Here is a 13,715-nt window from a genome sequence, read left to right on the forward strand (position 1 = left end):
CCCAGGAGGGAATATCCTCACCAGTATCATCTTTACCTTTGTGACTGCATAGATGAAGGCAGTAAGCCTGGCCCCATTCACTTTGGCTGGTTAGACATAGGCGGGCAGGCCATGAGTCTCAGAGTAACACAGGTTTCCCTCTTTCACACTCTGGCAAAGGCACAAAGCTCTATTGTTAACACAGTTCTCTGAACAACTCAATAGTAACAACCCTTTTTTTCCAACTACAAAATTTTCTTCCTCTATACACATCTGCTCTTTCTTCTGGCTTTCCTATGAGTGTTTGATCACAGCAGTGCTGAAGAGGGACAGTGGCAATACAGTGTTTTGGAACTACGCTTCACGTCATTCAGACCCTCCTCTGGCTCTTGTTGGGGCCCCACAGGCTGCCCTTTACTCCCTCTTACAGTAGACTTCAGGAAAGATGTGGACCAGGTGCCAGGCAAGATGGTATCCATCATTATAACCACAAATGATTTAGGAACTTGGAGCCTCATTCCCATAACTGGGGTTTTGGGTTTACCTTCCCTCTGAAATTGTTTCTGCCTAGATATGAAAAGCTGAATAATGCTCTGAAAAAAACTTGGGTTCCACTGTTACTGTAACAACTATAATAAATATTGGGGATTCTAGAATGATGTCTTAACAAGTCTTTATGGGTTCAGAAATAATTTTCAATATAAAAACTGGAGAAAAAATCTGATAATACAAAGAAAAACTATAGTCAATCTGAGGCAAGCTCTTCCTAAACCTAAACTGTTTTACTTAAACATTTAATTCTCAAGAGCTTGAGTTTTATATTTATAAGATAGAGTACAGTCAAAAATTCTGGAGATCAGCTACAATATTTATACCAAACAAAGGAGGGTGGAGGGAAGTGATTTTAGCCTTACTCCTTCTGAGAAGCTGGACACCCTTGACCATCTAAGCCCAGCTGCATGTCACATGAGCATGGTTTATAATATTTTTCTTATGAAGAGCAGCTGCCTCAAACTTTGTGTTTTAAAATTACTTAGAAGAGGATCTATGGGGTAAAGGCTGAAAGACCCCAAAGTTCCCTAATTTTAGAATTCTCACGCTTGCTCCTTAATGACATAAATGATAATATTCTGTTGGCAAAACAAATAAAAGGATTTTTCTTTTCCTATTTTGAACAGTGTCAGAAAGCCATACCTAAGTTATTAGGATAAGAAATCAAATCTCTGCTATTGACAGGAACTTGCTTCACTGAACCACAAATGTTTGTGTAGGAACAGAAGAGGCAATGTAAATATAGATAGAAGGATATGAGAAATACTGATATTCCTGGAGAGCCTGATTCTCCTATCCCTAGGCAAGGAGCCAGATCAAGCCCATTAGAGTATGATACGTAAGTTTCACTTTGCCAGTCAGTATCCAGTCACACAAGGCCAGCGAATCAGCAATGTCTGTCCCATAACCAAGCGTTTGCCTTGAGGTTTTAAAGAAAACTGAGGCTGCTTTTGTTTTAGCATTCCATTAAACACACACACACACACACACACACACACACACACACACACACACCCTTGGTTTCTTGGGTTGTTTTTGCTCTAAATATTCAGAACACAGAGATTTAAAAAAGGATGCATGTTTTAAGCTTGTGTTAGATGAGTTTTCAAATTTTTATTTAAAAAAACAGTCATCTGATCAATTTGAAATTTCATATGACGTAGATGTAAAACAAAATTAGAAAAACTGGTCCTTGGGTAGTGTCATTTTTTAAATGTATGTAAAAGTATTTAAATGTAAAAGTAAAGTATACAAAAGGGTCCTCCAACATGTTTAGGGAACTGATATAAGAAGTGTTTTTCTCCCCCCAGATGAGAGGAGTTGATGAAAATAATGTCCCTATGGACCTTAAAGTGAAGGAGAACAAGAGAAAAGTGTTTTTAGTATCTTTAAGACACGTGGGGGGAAGATTTAATAAAACAGAAGAGGCTTTGAAAATGGGGTACTGCAGAGCTCTGACAGCAGTTAAAATGTTTGAAATGACGGCCTTCGGCAAACCCGGAACAGGCAACCAGCCATCCTGGGAGCTACTGTTTAGATTAAAACATTCGAAAATATGTTAAAAACTCTCCAATGAAGTCTAAAGTGAAGAACAAGTACTGTTATCATAATATGTATGTGTGTGTGTGTATATATATATATATATATATATATATCCCCAAGGCTCATGCCTTCTAAACCGTCTTGACTCATAGGTGCAAATACAGATGAAAGTATAGATTGGCGGTCTCACTTTCAGAAGCTAGCTGTATCACATGGAGACACATTTATACACAACTTTCTAAATTGTTGAAGCATACACCCCAACTTTCTATAGAACATAAGAAATACCTCTACCTTTAGAATTCAACAGAATTTGAGTTTTCAAACCTAACTTCCTTGTTGCTTTATTGTAAACTCACTCCGATTTTCTTGAATCATGACTTCTTACCTCTCTGGCTGACCCCTCCACAGCTCACAGGGTACCTGTAAAATACATCCTTTTTTTTTTTTTTTTGGAGTATAGTGGATACACGTTACACTTCAGATGTACAACTTAGTGATTTGACAAGTTTATATATCATGCTATGTTTATCACAAGTGTAGCTACCAATCTGTCCCCTTACATCCCTATTATGGTATCACTGACTGTATTTCTTACGCTATGCCTTTTATTCCATGACTTATTCATTTATAACTGGAGGCCTGGATCTCCCTCTCGCCTTCACCCATTCTGCCCATCCCCCCTCCACTCTGGCAACCCTCAGTTTGTTCTCTGTATTTATAGGTCTTTTGCCATGCCTCTGTCAAGGAAACTTGCTTTTCTCTCTTTTTTTTAATTTTTTTTTAAAGATTTTTTATTTATTCATTTGAGACACAGAGATACAGAGAGAGACAGCACATGAGCAGGGGGAGACGCAGAGGGAGAGCGAGAAGCAGGCTCCCCGCTGAGCCAGGAGCCTGACACAGGGCTCCATCCCAGGACCCTGGGATCATGACTTGAGCCGAAGGCAGATGCTTAACAACTGAGCCACCCAGGTACCCCAGTAACTTGCTTTTCTATACAATTTGTTTTTGAGAAGATAATGAAGACATTCCTAAATAATAATCCTTTTTACTAGAACAGTATTTTTTGCTTGTAAGGATTTTCAATAGCCATTTCACTACGTGCCTGATGATCGAAGCCCTTAAGAGTGGTTTCTACCTGTGGATTATGTATGTACAACAGCCCCAGCTAGGGGAAAAGGAGAAAGAGATGGAGACTCCCATCCATCAGATTTGTCATGTGGACTGACCTTCATATTAGGTGAGATTTCCAAAACAGTGGTCCTTTCTAGAGTGGGACTGGGGAGGGAGGAGTGTGAGGCTATCCAGATGAAGAATTCCTTCTTTTCTGAGTATAAAAAAATGATGATCGGTAAAGATAACTACTCAAGACTTTGTTTCCCTCCTTTCATAGGTTTTATTCATAACCCAGTAAGAGGTCTTTTACCTCCTTCCCCCATATCCTTCCTATCATTTTTTATTGATAGAGCAATCCATGCCACCAGATTCCAAGCCCCAAAATGCTTTGATCTCTGTCATAAATTGGGAACTGTTAGCAAAAGGTATAGGAAAACAGAAATAGATGGGCTAAATCCTCATTCTTCTAGTGAAATTATGTGGGGTCTTTTTTTTTTTTCCATTTCTTTGAAAAAGGTTTCTGGTGTCCTTAAAGCTTACAACATAAAGCACTACTGTCAGAGATACTTGCTTCAATGCTGGACTCCTACATCCCAAATGATATTAAGAATTCTGCAAATAAGCACTTTGGTGTAGTATTGCCCACACATGCTGCAAAGTTGACCAATGAGTATTATGACATGGCACCTGTCACCAGACTAAACCAAAAACGGGAGCCCAAGGATCACTGAAATTTCTTTCCCTCATTGGTTGTTACTTGAAAAACTAAGAGAAGACTATTCAAACACTGTATCTGAACACTTGTTTTTGTATTCCAAAATATGCTGACAGAGACTGACATACAGTTCAACCTAATGAGTATTTAAAGATGGAGAAAACACCCCAGTAATTGATACAGAAAAAGTAAGTCCTCATCATCCAATGCCCTTTAGCAAGACTTCCAATTCATAAGGGGATCATTTCACCCGAGTCAGTTTCCGTCACCCCAGTTGTTTTTTAAAACACTGACACAGAGAAACAGAAGGACAATGGGGAGAACAGACACAACAGCTGATGCAATCTCACAGGACATAAATACCCCTTACTATCAAAAGTTCTACAGAGGGCATTTATAAAATATTTAGAAATGCAGCTTCTTTTGCAGTTGGGTAAATCACCTGGACTTCAAAAATGAAAGCAAGGGCGCCTGGGTGGCTCAGTTGGTTAAGCCACTGCCTTCAGCTCAGGTCATGATCCTGGAGTCCCGGGATCGAGTCCCGCATCGGGCTCCCGGCTCAGCAGGGAGTCTGCTTCTCCCTCTGACCCTCTTCCCTCTTCTGCTCTGTCTCTCATTCTTTCTCTCTCAAATAAATATATAAAATCTTTAAAAAAAAAAAAAATGAAAGCAAAAGGATCTGGGAAGAGTTAAGAAATCTCCGAAGTTCTAAGGGAAGTTTAAACCAATCACGCCCATGGTTGGAAGAAGAAATTTTGAGTAATTCTCAAAAAATCCCTCACTGCTTTTTATTTTGTCTTACTACAACATATTAAAAAGAACTGAGTCCAGAAGAAAGTAGGTTATATGGAAAACATTCTCTTGGCCCTCAAATCACTGGGTTTGGGTTATTCACTTAGAAGTTCTACTCTAATCAAGTTTTCCATAAGAAGAGAAGTTTTAGCCACTGAAATGTGAGCAATCTTCTTCAATGGCACCCTGTAGAAAGAGAAAAGAAAACTACCCTCTTATGTTTGAAAAACTATTATTAGTCTGAAATGAAAGATATCACCTTCCAAAAGAAAGGAGAAAACTCGGCTGGCTAGTTCAAGTCAGAAACCCAGGGTGGAGGTTTCCAAGGCCCTTTTATTAGGGGAAGGTCCCCTTTGTAGCACAAGACTTCACATATGTATCAGACAATCAGATCAGTTCCTAAAAATTAGGAAAAAAAAAAAAGGGAAAAACAAAACAGATGCACTTTTTATATATATTAAACATAAATTAAAAACAATTTATAAAATGGTCACCTTTCTTACAGCATAAATGCAGACTGAATTATGAATGCACCTCCAGGTTTAAGTTGTTAAAGTTGTTTTTGTTTTGTTTTCCAATAATAAATAAATAAAATTTGTTCTTAAGTTTTGGATCCACCTGTGCCACAGCAGGGCTCTGCATCATTACTGGCTCTTCTCCCCCTGTCGCTCCTGTGCGCAGTGTTGGGTTGTGCAGGGGCCACAAATTTCACTGGCCCATCGGGGTACTGGCTGTCTTTTCGGGGTGGCATCCGTTCGTTAATTCGGTCCAGACCTCGGGCTTCTTCAAAACTCCGGATCCTGTGCTGAAGCGAAAACCCTCTGATGGCTACAGGAAAACAGGAAAGGGAGGAGATCGATTAGACAGCAAAGCAACAAGCTTAAAGTTTTTTAGCAAACAGCAGCCTCCTACAGAAAACCATAGAAGGGTTGGAGCACATGTCTGGTGAAGGTAACGGGCAATATTTGACTTGAATCAGCCTCTTCTGAAGCTACTGCTTCCTTAAGGCCCACAGGGCAGTTGAAATTGTGAAAGTGATTTTCACAGAAGCTCAATACAATTAATCATGACATAAGTATACCAGACAAATGGCTAACAAGTTTGTTTTGAACTTCAATACATTCGGGAAAGGGTTTCTTATGGGCCTGAAACATGCTTAATGTAAGACAAAAGGCAACACTAGAATAGAGCAAGTTAAACAGAGTAGTTAACTTTAGCACAAACACCATACTGACCACAAAAAAAGTAATAAAAGAGCTAATCTTTTTTGTTTAGAAGGACGGCTTTTTCTCTTGCACAACCAGGAGCTGAATGTAAGTTAAAAGGCATCTAAAAAATAGCTTCTGGGTATCTTCCTTCTAATTGAACTTTTGTATCACCAAGGAAAGGCATTCCCATTTTGAACCACCTTACTTAACAAAAAAATTAATAACACAAGTTTATCAATTCCAATGATTTTCATCGTCAGATTCATAGGTGATCTGTTACTTGAAATTTGTTTTCATAGAAACAGAGATAATTTAGCTTGACTACCTTAGGGCAACCTCAGAAATGAATCAAACTAAATCCTAGTCTACTTTTGCCTCTGCTCTTGATATCCTTTAGAATCATTAGATAAAGAGGCTGACCTGTTTGGGTCTCTAGTAATCACACAGAAGTCACTTCTCTATGGAAGGGCTCCAAAATTAAACCATCTGATCCCTCATGACCAGCTGCTTAAGCTTCACCCATCGCATTAAAACTGACAGAGCCCAGAGAGGACTTTAGCTGTGGAGAGGGTCATTTAAATTAACACAAATACAGGACACAAAGGAAACACTTTGTGAGCATGCCTAGAAATATTTATTCCTTTTCTCACTGTTACACTTCTGGTGATGCAATAACAGAAGATTTCAAATGTTGACACTTTAAAACTAGTAGACAGACACATGATCACATCTATCATAGGAATATGGCCATACCTTCCCGGGCCTCTACCGCTTCTACTGTGGCTGTAAGAGGCAGGAGCAGTGGCATGCAAAAATGAAGACAGAGAAAGAGTGAGTAAACCAACAGCATTGCTGCCAGCACACACAACCCAGGTCCCCACCTCAGCCTATTCCCATCCATACTAAAAGTCAACTAGCTAGAGAAGCCAGGGTTACTGCGAAACACTCAACTGGGGGGAGATGTGAGGTGGGAGAGTTTCTAATACTTTTAACATTTCGGGTGGCATGGGAACCTTTTTAGCTAATAGCATCTGTAGCTAAGACAATGGGTCAGTCAAGCTGACTATAAGAAACCAAGAGTTATATTGCTTTCCTAGTTTTTAAATAGCCAGCTGCTCTTTGACATTCACGTATCAAAATAACTTGAGTCAAATAATTTAACATTACAACTGTTCTTTAGTTTCTAACAGCTCAGAGGGTATTAAATGAGCTGTTGCTGGGTCCTATACAAAATAGTTACTTAAAACTACTTCTTACTGCTCTTAAGCAATTTATGTGGGGTCCAACTGTCCTTTTTAATTACTTAATAAAAAAAATGACCTTTGAATAACAGACTAGCATTTGGAAGGAGAGACATGGGTTTTAAGTGAGTGGTTATTTCTTGTCCAGGGGTGGAGAACTAAACTGGCAAAGACATAAAACTACTCAATACCAGATACAAATTCCTGTACCATCTGGGATTAGAGATCTAGCAGAAGCTGCCATCTCCAACCCATACGGCTTCCATTCACTGTGCAGGAGAGCAGACCAATTACTAAGACAGCCTTCTCCTTCAGTGATGGAAAAGGAAGTAATTTAAAAATTAGTGCCAACAGGTAAACGTCCTTGCATCATCTTTTTAAAGTAGTAAAAACCCTAATACATGAAAAGGTTACAGGTTGTAGCAAGAAAGATCTTATTAGAAGAACCCTCTCAGTTCCTCCAGTACTGATTTTTTACAAGAAGTCAGGGAAAAATAATGAACAGGACAGTTTACTGTTCTTGAGGTTTTGTGTATCAATAAGAGGAGAAACTGGAAGAACTAACAGTTAACTTTCTATCACAGTGTGAAAAATGGAACCTTGGAATCAACTTATCAAGTGCTTAAATTTGTCAACCATCTGTAGGCCTGTGGTAAGGCAATGTCACACCCTCTCTAATCACCTCAAATAGAACAAATAAACGTTCACAAGAAAACGAAGTGCCTTCAAACAGTACATCACTGCTGCTGTTACAAAGTTGAAGAACAAAGCATAGCCTGAAATTGTATACAGGTTGTTGGTCTGATTAGAGTTTAAACGCTATGTGGTAAAATGTGTACAAGTATTACACTGTTTTGGGTCCTTCTAGAATTGCTTTTTTGCACCAGGTATTAAGATACCAGCCTGAATTAAGGGGCATTATACATAAGAAACAGTCACAAAAAAACTGAGAAACTGGTTTATTTATTTATATTTAATTTATGCTTATATATATTTATTATATTCTTGACTGAAATATAATTCACATACCATAAAATTCACTTGTTTAAAGTGTTCAATTCAATGATTTAATATAGAGTTGTACAACCATCACCACAATCTATGGTTAGAACATTTTCATCACCCCCAAAAGAATGCTATTTACTTCCCTCATTCCTTTCCCTTAATCCTAGAGCCAACCAATGCCTGGTCTGGACATTTCATATAAATGGAATTACAGGGTTTCTGATTTTAGTGACTGACTTCTTTCACTTAGCATTTTTTTTTTTAAGATTTTATTTATTTATTTGACAGAGAGATTCACAGTGAGAGAGGGAACCCAAGCAGGGGGAGTGGGAGAGGGAGAAGCAGGCTTATGGCTGAGCAGGGAGCCCGACATGGGGCTCGATCCCAGGACCCTGGGATCACAACCTGAGCCGAAGGCAGACACCTAATGACTGAGCCACCCAGGCGCCCCTCACTTAGCATGTTTTTAAGGTTTAGTCACGTTGAAGCATGTACCAGTACTTCATTCCTTTTTATGACTGAATAGTATGCTACTGTGTGAAGAGCCACCTCATCAGGTGATGGATGTCTGAGCCATTTCCACTTCTTGGCTCTAATGAAAAATGCTGCTGTGGATATCTGTGTACAAGTCTTTGTGTGGATACGTTCTCATTTTTCTGGGGTGTATAGCTGCAAGTGGAACAGCTGGTCATAAGGTCAACTGCACGTTTAATCATCTAAGGAACTGCCATATTGGTTTCCAAAGTACTGTACCATTTCACATTTCCACCGCAGAGTATGAGGGTCCCAATTTCTCCACATTCTCACCAATACTTGCTACTATCTGTGTGATCACAGCCATCCCAGTGGGTGTGAAGTGTTATTGTGGTTTGGATCTGTATTTCCTTAATGTCTAATGATGTTGAGCAAATTTTCCCATGCTTAGGGCCACTTGTATGTCTTTGGAAAAATGTCTATTCAACTTTTTTACCCATTTTTTAATTAGATTGTCTTTTTATTATTCAATTATAAGAGTTCTATTTTCTAGATACCAGTTCCTTATCCAACGTATGATTTGTAAATATTTCCACCCATCCTATGGGTTGGGTTGTCTTTTCACTTTCTTGATGATGGTTCCATTTGCAGCACAATGTTAATTTTGATGTAGTCCAACTTATAACTGATTTGTTTTTTATTTTATGGTCTTTGTGAATCTCATTCAGTTCTTGGCAGTCCTCTTTATTTCGGTACTAGGAAGCTTGGGAGTAAAATTTGTGGCTGTCTATTGGCTTTTTGTTTGTTTTCCTTTGTGCTCCAAATTCCAAGCATATTTATTTTACTTCAATGTGTTATATGTATACTGTAACTTATTCAAATCCCTCTTGGAACAAGGTAAGACATAAATGAATATATGCTATAAGGCCATATGGGATATTGTTGGTTGAAAGTTCTCCAAGTAAAGTTAAAGGAACAATAAAAGGTCTTTTTTAGCTAATGCTCCACTTTGCCAATGAACCTGTAGAACTGAGACTCTGATGGGAACGACAAATAAACTCAGTTTCTGTCAATCAATAAGAGACATAAGAAGCTCTAAAAAGCTAGCTTCAACTTAGTTTTGTTCTTAGGCATTCCTGAAGACGTCTATCAATTTCAAAAGCATCGATAAAAAATCCTATTTGATTAAAACACTCATATTCCAATTAGGAATGAAGAGAAACTATATACTTGGGACTGAGAACAAAAGGCAGACCAAAGACTACAAATAAACAAATCTCCAAATAGCACATCCATACAATTCTCCTCGTTATTCATCCCAGATCTGCTCTTTCAAGGTCCAGATTGAAACAACTCTGTGGATCAGCAAGTTTCCAAAACTTTTCAAGTAAGGTGTAGAAGACTTTCCCTTTTTCTTCACCCATAGTGTTTCCTACTAATTGCAACCTGCCTCGTCAGAAGTACTCTCAGAGTAGCTCACATGACTAATTACCAAAGTAATGGAGGGAAGTATTTTGCTTACAAGAAACTATACATTTATTTGAGAGAAAAAAATTCAAACTGAAATAGTTTACTGATCCTTTCCATGAAACTAAAGAAATTAAGAAAATTAGTTATGTTCTTCAAGGAGAAAATGTTCTTTCCTCCTTCTAAATAGTTAAACTCTAATATTCCATATTCTAATTCTAATTCTAATCAATATTCTAATATTAATTTGAAAGAGAAGGAGGAATTCAATCCTATATAATGAAAGGGGGAAAAAAAGGCTTATTCCTATTAATGAATATCAGTGGACTTACCACAAAAAGCAAAGGATTCCTATAAGTAATGGGATGACAAGAAAAAAGAAAAACTTAAATAGAAACAATTTAACAAACAAGGGGGCAAAAAAACAGTGAAACTCTAGTTTAAGGTGTTAATGCTTCAGCTGTTTTTGTGCCTAGAATTAGTCATCTTGCTTGACCAGATCTACGTCTATTCTGACAAACATCAATCTTTTCATTCCAGGGTTCCATAAAGCCCTCTCCTTACAAGCTGGCATCCATGTGCTTTTTAGAACTGACACTCTGACTGGATAGGTGACTGTGGCACTGGAGTAGGATATGGCTCGCAGGCAGAGGCAAACACCCTCTCTGAGAAATTCTAACACCCCAAAATAAAACAGGCATAAGGATGCCTGGGTAGCTCAGTCGGTTAAGTGTCCAACTCTTGATTTCAGCTTGGGCCATGATCTCAGGGTTGTGAAATTGAGCCCCGTGTGGGCTCTGCATTCAGCAGGGAGTCTGCTTGAGATTCTCTCTCTCCCTCGCCCCCCTCTCGAGTGCTCTCTAAAATAAGTAAATCTTAAAAAAAAAAAAAACACCATACATAAGTGAGACATATCATGTGCACAAATCTAAAGTGCACAGCTCTATACATTTTTGTGTATGAATACACTTGTGTAACTACTACCCAGATAGTGATATAGAACATCGCCACTACTCCAGAAGTCCCCTCTGCTCCTTCTGTGTCATTATTCTCCCACCAGAAGAAGTGCCATTCTGACTCCTATTACTGTTTGGCTAGTTTGCCTATTCTTGAACATCCTATAAATCAGACAGTCTGTGCCCTTTTGTGCCTAGCTTTTTTAGCTTACCATAATATTTGTGAGATTCAACCATGTCTTTGCATGTGTTCATAGTGTTATTTTTTCACTGCTGTGTAGCATTCCATTGTAGAAACAGAACACATTTATCTACTCTACTATTGATGAACATTTGGGTTTTTTCCTGTTTGGGGCTATTACGAATAAAGCTACAGTAAATATTGTTATGCAAATCTTTTGGTGGACATATGCATTTATTTTTCTTTGATATACCAGGGCTGGGATTGCTGGGTTATGGGGTAGGATATATGTTTTGTTTAACTGCCCAAGAGTTTTTCAAAGTGGTTGAACCAATTTACATGCCCACCAGCAATGTATCCAGTTCTATTCTCCATAAATTCACCAACACTTGATATTGTTAGACTTTCTAATTTTAGCCATGCTGGTGAATATGTAGTGTACTTCACTGTGGTTTTAATGTCTGTTTCCCAGATGAGTAACTATATTAAGCATCTTTTCATATGCTCATTGGCCATTTTGATACCCTCTTTTGTGAAGTGTCTATTAAAATATATTGACCATTAAAAAAATTGGTGTTTTTCTTATTGAGTTTATAGTTCTTTATAGATTCTGAATTTAAGCCCTTTGTCTGACATATGTATTACAAAAAATCTTCCCTCAGTTAATGGCTTGGCTTTTCCCTTTCCTAAATGTGTATTTTTAGAAATTCTTAGTTTTAATGAAATTTAATTAACTGATTTTTTTTTCTTTTAAGATTAGTACTTTTTATGTCCTAAGGACTCTATCTACTCTAATACTCTCCATACTTTTTTGGGTAAGTTTTATTTTTTCTTTTACATTTAAGTTATAATTAATTTTAAATTAATTTTTGTATATAGAGAGAAGAGTTAAGATTCACTTTCCCCCACATGGATATCTAATTGCTCTAGTATCATTTATTGAAAAAAGCCCTAATTTTAAATTTTATGTTGACTGCTGGGTAATGGGAGCACACCTTCCATGAAAGGAGTATTTCTCATACTCACCTGTCTCAATAGTCTGCTTTCCTCCTGAGAGGACACCTAGAGGGAGTGTCCCTGTTGGAGTCAGGCCCTTGAGAGTCAGCACACTCTCACTCTCTTCCCTGCAAAGGAAGGTGAAAGCCCTGCATTAATGCCAGGGTGTCTACTGCTCAGCAGTTCAAAGGCACTAGATGGGAAGTTAAGAAAAGACGCACAGAGATGGAGGAAAGGTTCTCCTTCTTCCTACCCCTCCCCTGACCCAACGAAAGAGATGTTTTCTGAAAGTATTCCAATTTTAAACCAGCAGATCTTGTTTTTCAATTAGAGTTACTTAATAGCCAGGTACTGTTCTAATGCTTCCATTATATCACCCCATTTAATCCTAGTAACTGTGTAAGGCAGGTCTTGTTATTATCATGCTTTTACAGACAAGGAAACTGAGGCTCAAAATCATACAGCTAAGAGGTCGAGCCAGGATGTGAACACAGGCAATCTGGCTCCAGAATCCACACTAAATCACTCCATTCACTACATCTAAGCTTGTACCAAATGAATGTGTGCCAAAACATTTCTAGTCACTTTAACATATAGGTCAGATTCAATGTGCACTCAGCTCTGACTCTGAAGACCTATCCAATCATACAAACTCCAATTCTAAAAAAAAAAAAAACTGTTCTGAAATCAACTTCTAATTTTCTGTCAAAATGCTTTGATCCCACACTGTAATGACAGATTTATCCTTACCGCAGAATTGAAAAGACCCGTGCCATCTTCCCAATGGCTCTGATTTTATTCTTGATGATCTCCTTTCGAACTGTAGTGCCTCCTTCAGGAATACAAAGAATCAGTGAGTTAAAAGAATGTGTTAACTAGTTAGTTGTTAAAAATGCAGGATGAAGTATCTTTCTAAGTTAAAGAAATTGTTATTTTAAAAAAAGAAATCAAGGTCTAAGCTTGTTTAGACAAAGAAAAATCCCAGCAAGTTCTAAGAAGCAAGAGAAAAAACAACCCAGAAGAGGGGAAAAACAAGATGAAAAAAAATGGAGGTGGTCACAACAAAGACAGACTGGACAGACCTACTAGAGGTGGGAACTTATTTGTGGTTCTGAAATACAGAGCACAGTGAAGAATGAAACATACATGTGTCAACAAAGACAGTCGCTACAGCAAAGATCTCTTCTGAGAATGCTGTGGGCCACCTCAGAATGCGGGGTTTGGCCTGCCAAATGGCAAGTGATGATTCACCCAGTTGTCTTCTGTGGGCAAACACAATATAGAGCTAGCTCTCCTCAACTTAGTGAGGGCTGCTTTCATTCCATAATCCTCACTTACTCACAAACCAGTGAGTTATTTCCTACCATCGACAACTGTGCAATATAAATTATGATGGTGGGGAAGGTCTTTATAAAACAACACCAAAAATGTTACCACAACATTGTATGGCCTTTTCTCATCTAAGATCCAGGGAACAGCTCACACATG

The 13,715-nt window shown here is 38.3% G+C and overlaps 1 protein-coding gene across 4 annotated transcripts in view; it reads right to left on the reverse strand.

Moving 5' to 3' along the window:
* Positions 1 to 13,715, reverse strand: part of PPP3CC (protein phosphatase 3 catalytic subunit gamma) — a 100,039-nt gene that overhangs the window by 750 nt on the left and 85,574 nt on the right. For 2 of the 4 annotated variants that reach the window (XM_025873859.2, XM_073892625.1), the window contains 3 exons: positions 12,978 to 13,059; positions 12,258 to 12,355; positions 4,990 to 5,527 (listed from right to left, as the gene is read on the reverse strand). In XM_025873859.2, the coding sequence (XP_025729644.1) occupies positions 5,301 to 5,527; positions 12,258 to 12,355; positions 12,978 to 13,059 (407 nt within the window). In that variant the 3' untranslated portion in view covers positions 4,990 to 5,300. Of the gene's footprint in view, positions 1 to 36; positions 5,528 to 6,660; positions 6,691 to 12,257; positions 12,356 to 12,977; positions 13,060 to 13,715 lie in introns of those variants that run through there. The other 2 variants (XM_073892624.1, XM_025873858.2) reach the window with 2 other exon arrangements.

Source organism: Callorhinus ursinus, unplaced genomic scaffold (genome assembly GCF_003265705.2).
Source record: "Callorhinus ursinus isolate GAN/ISIS: 27379988/994484 unplaced genomic scaffold, GSC_fseal_2.0 scaffold4, whole genome shotgun sequence".
Classification (NCBI taxonomy): domain Eukaryota; kingdom Metazoa; phylum Chordata; class Mammalia; order Carnivora; family Otariidae; genus Callorhinus; species Callorhinus ursinus.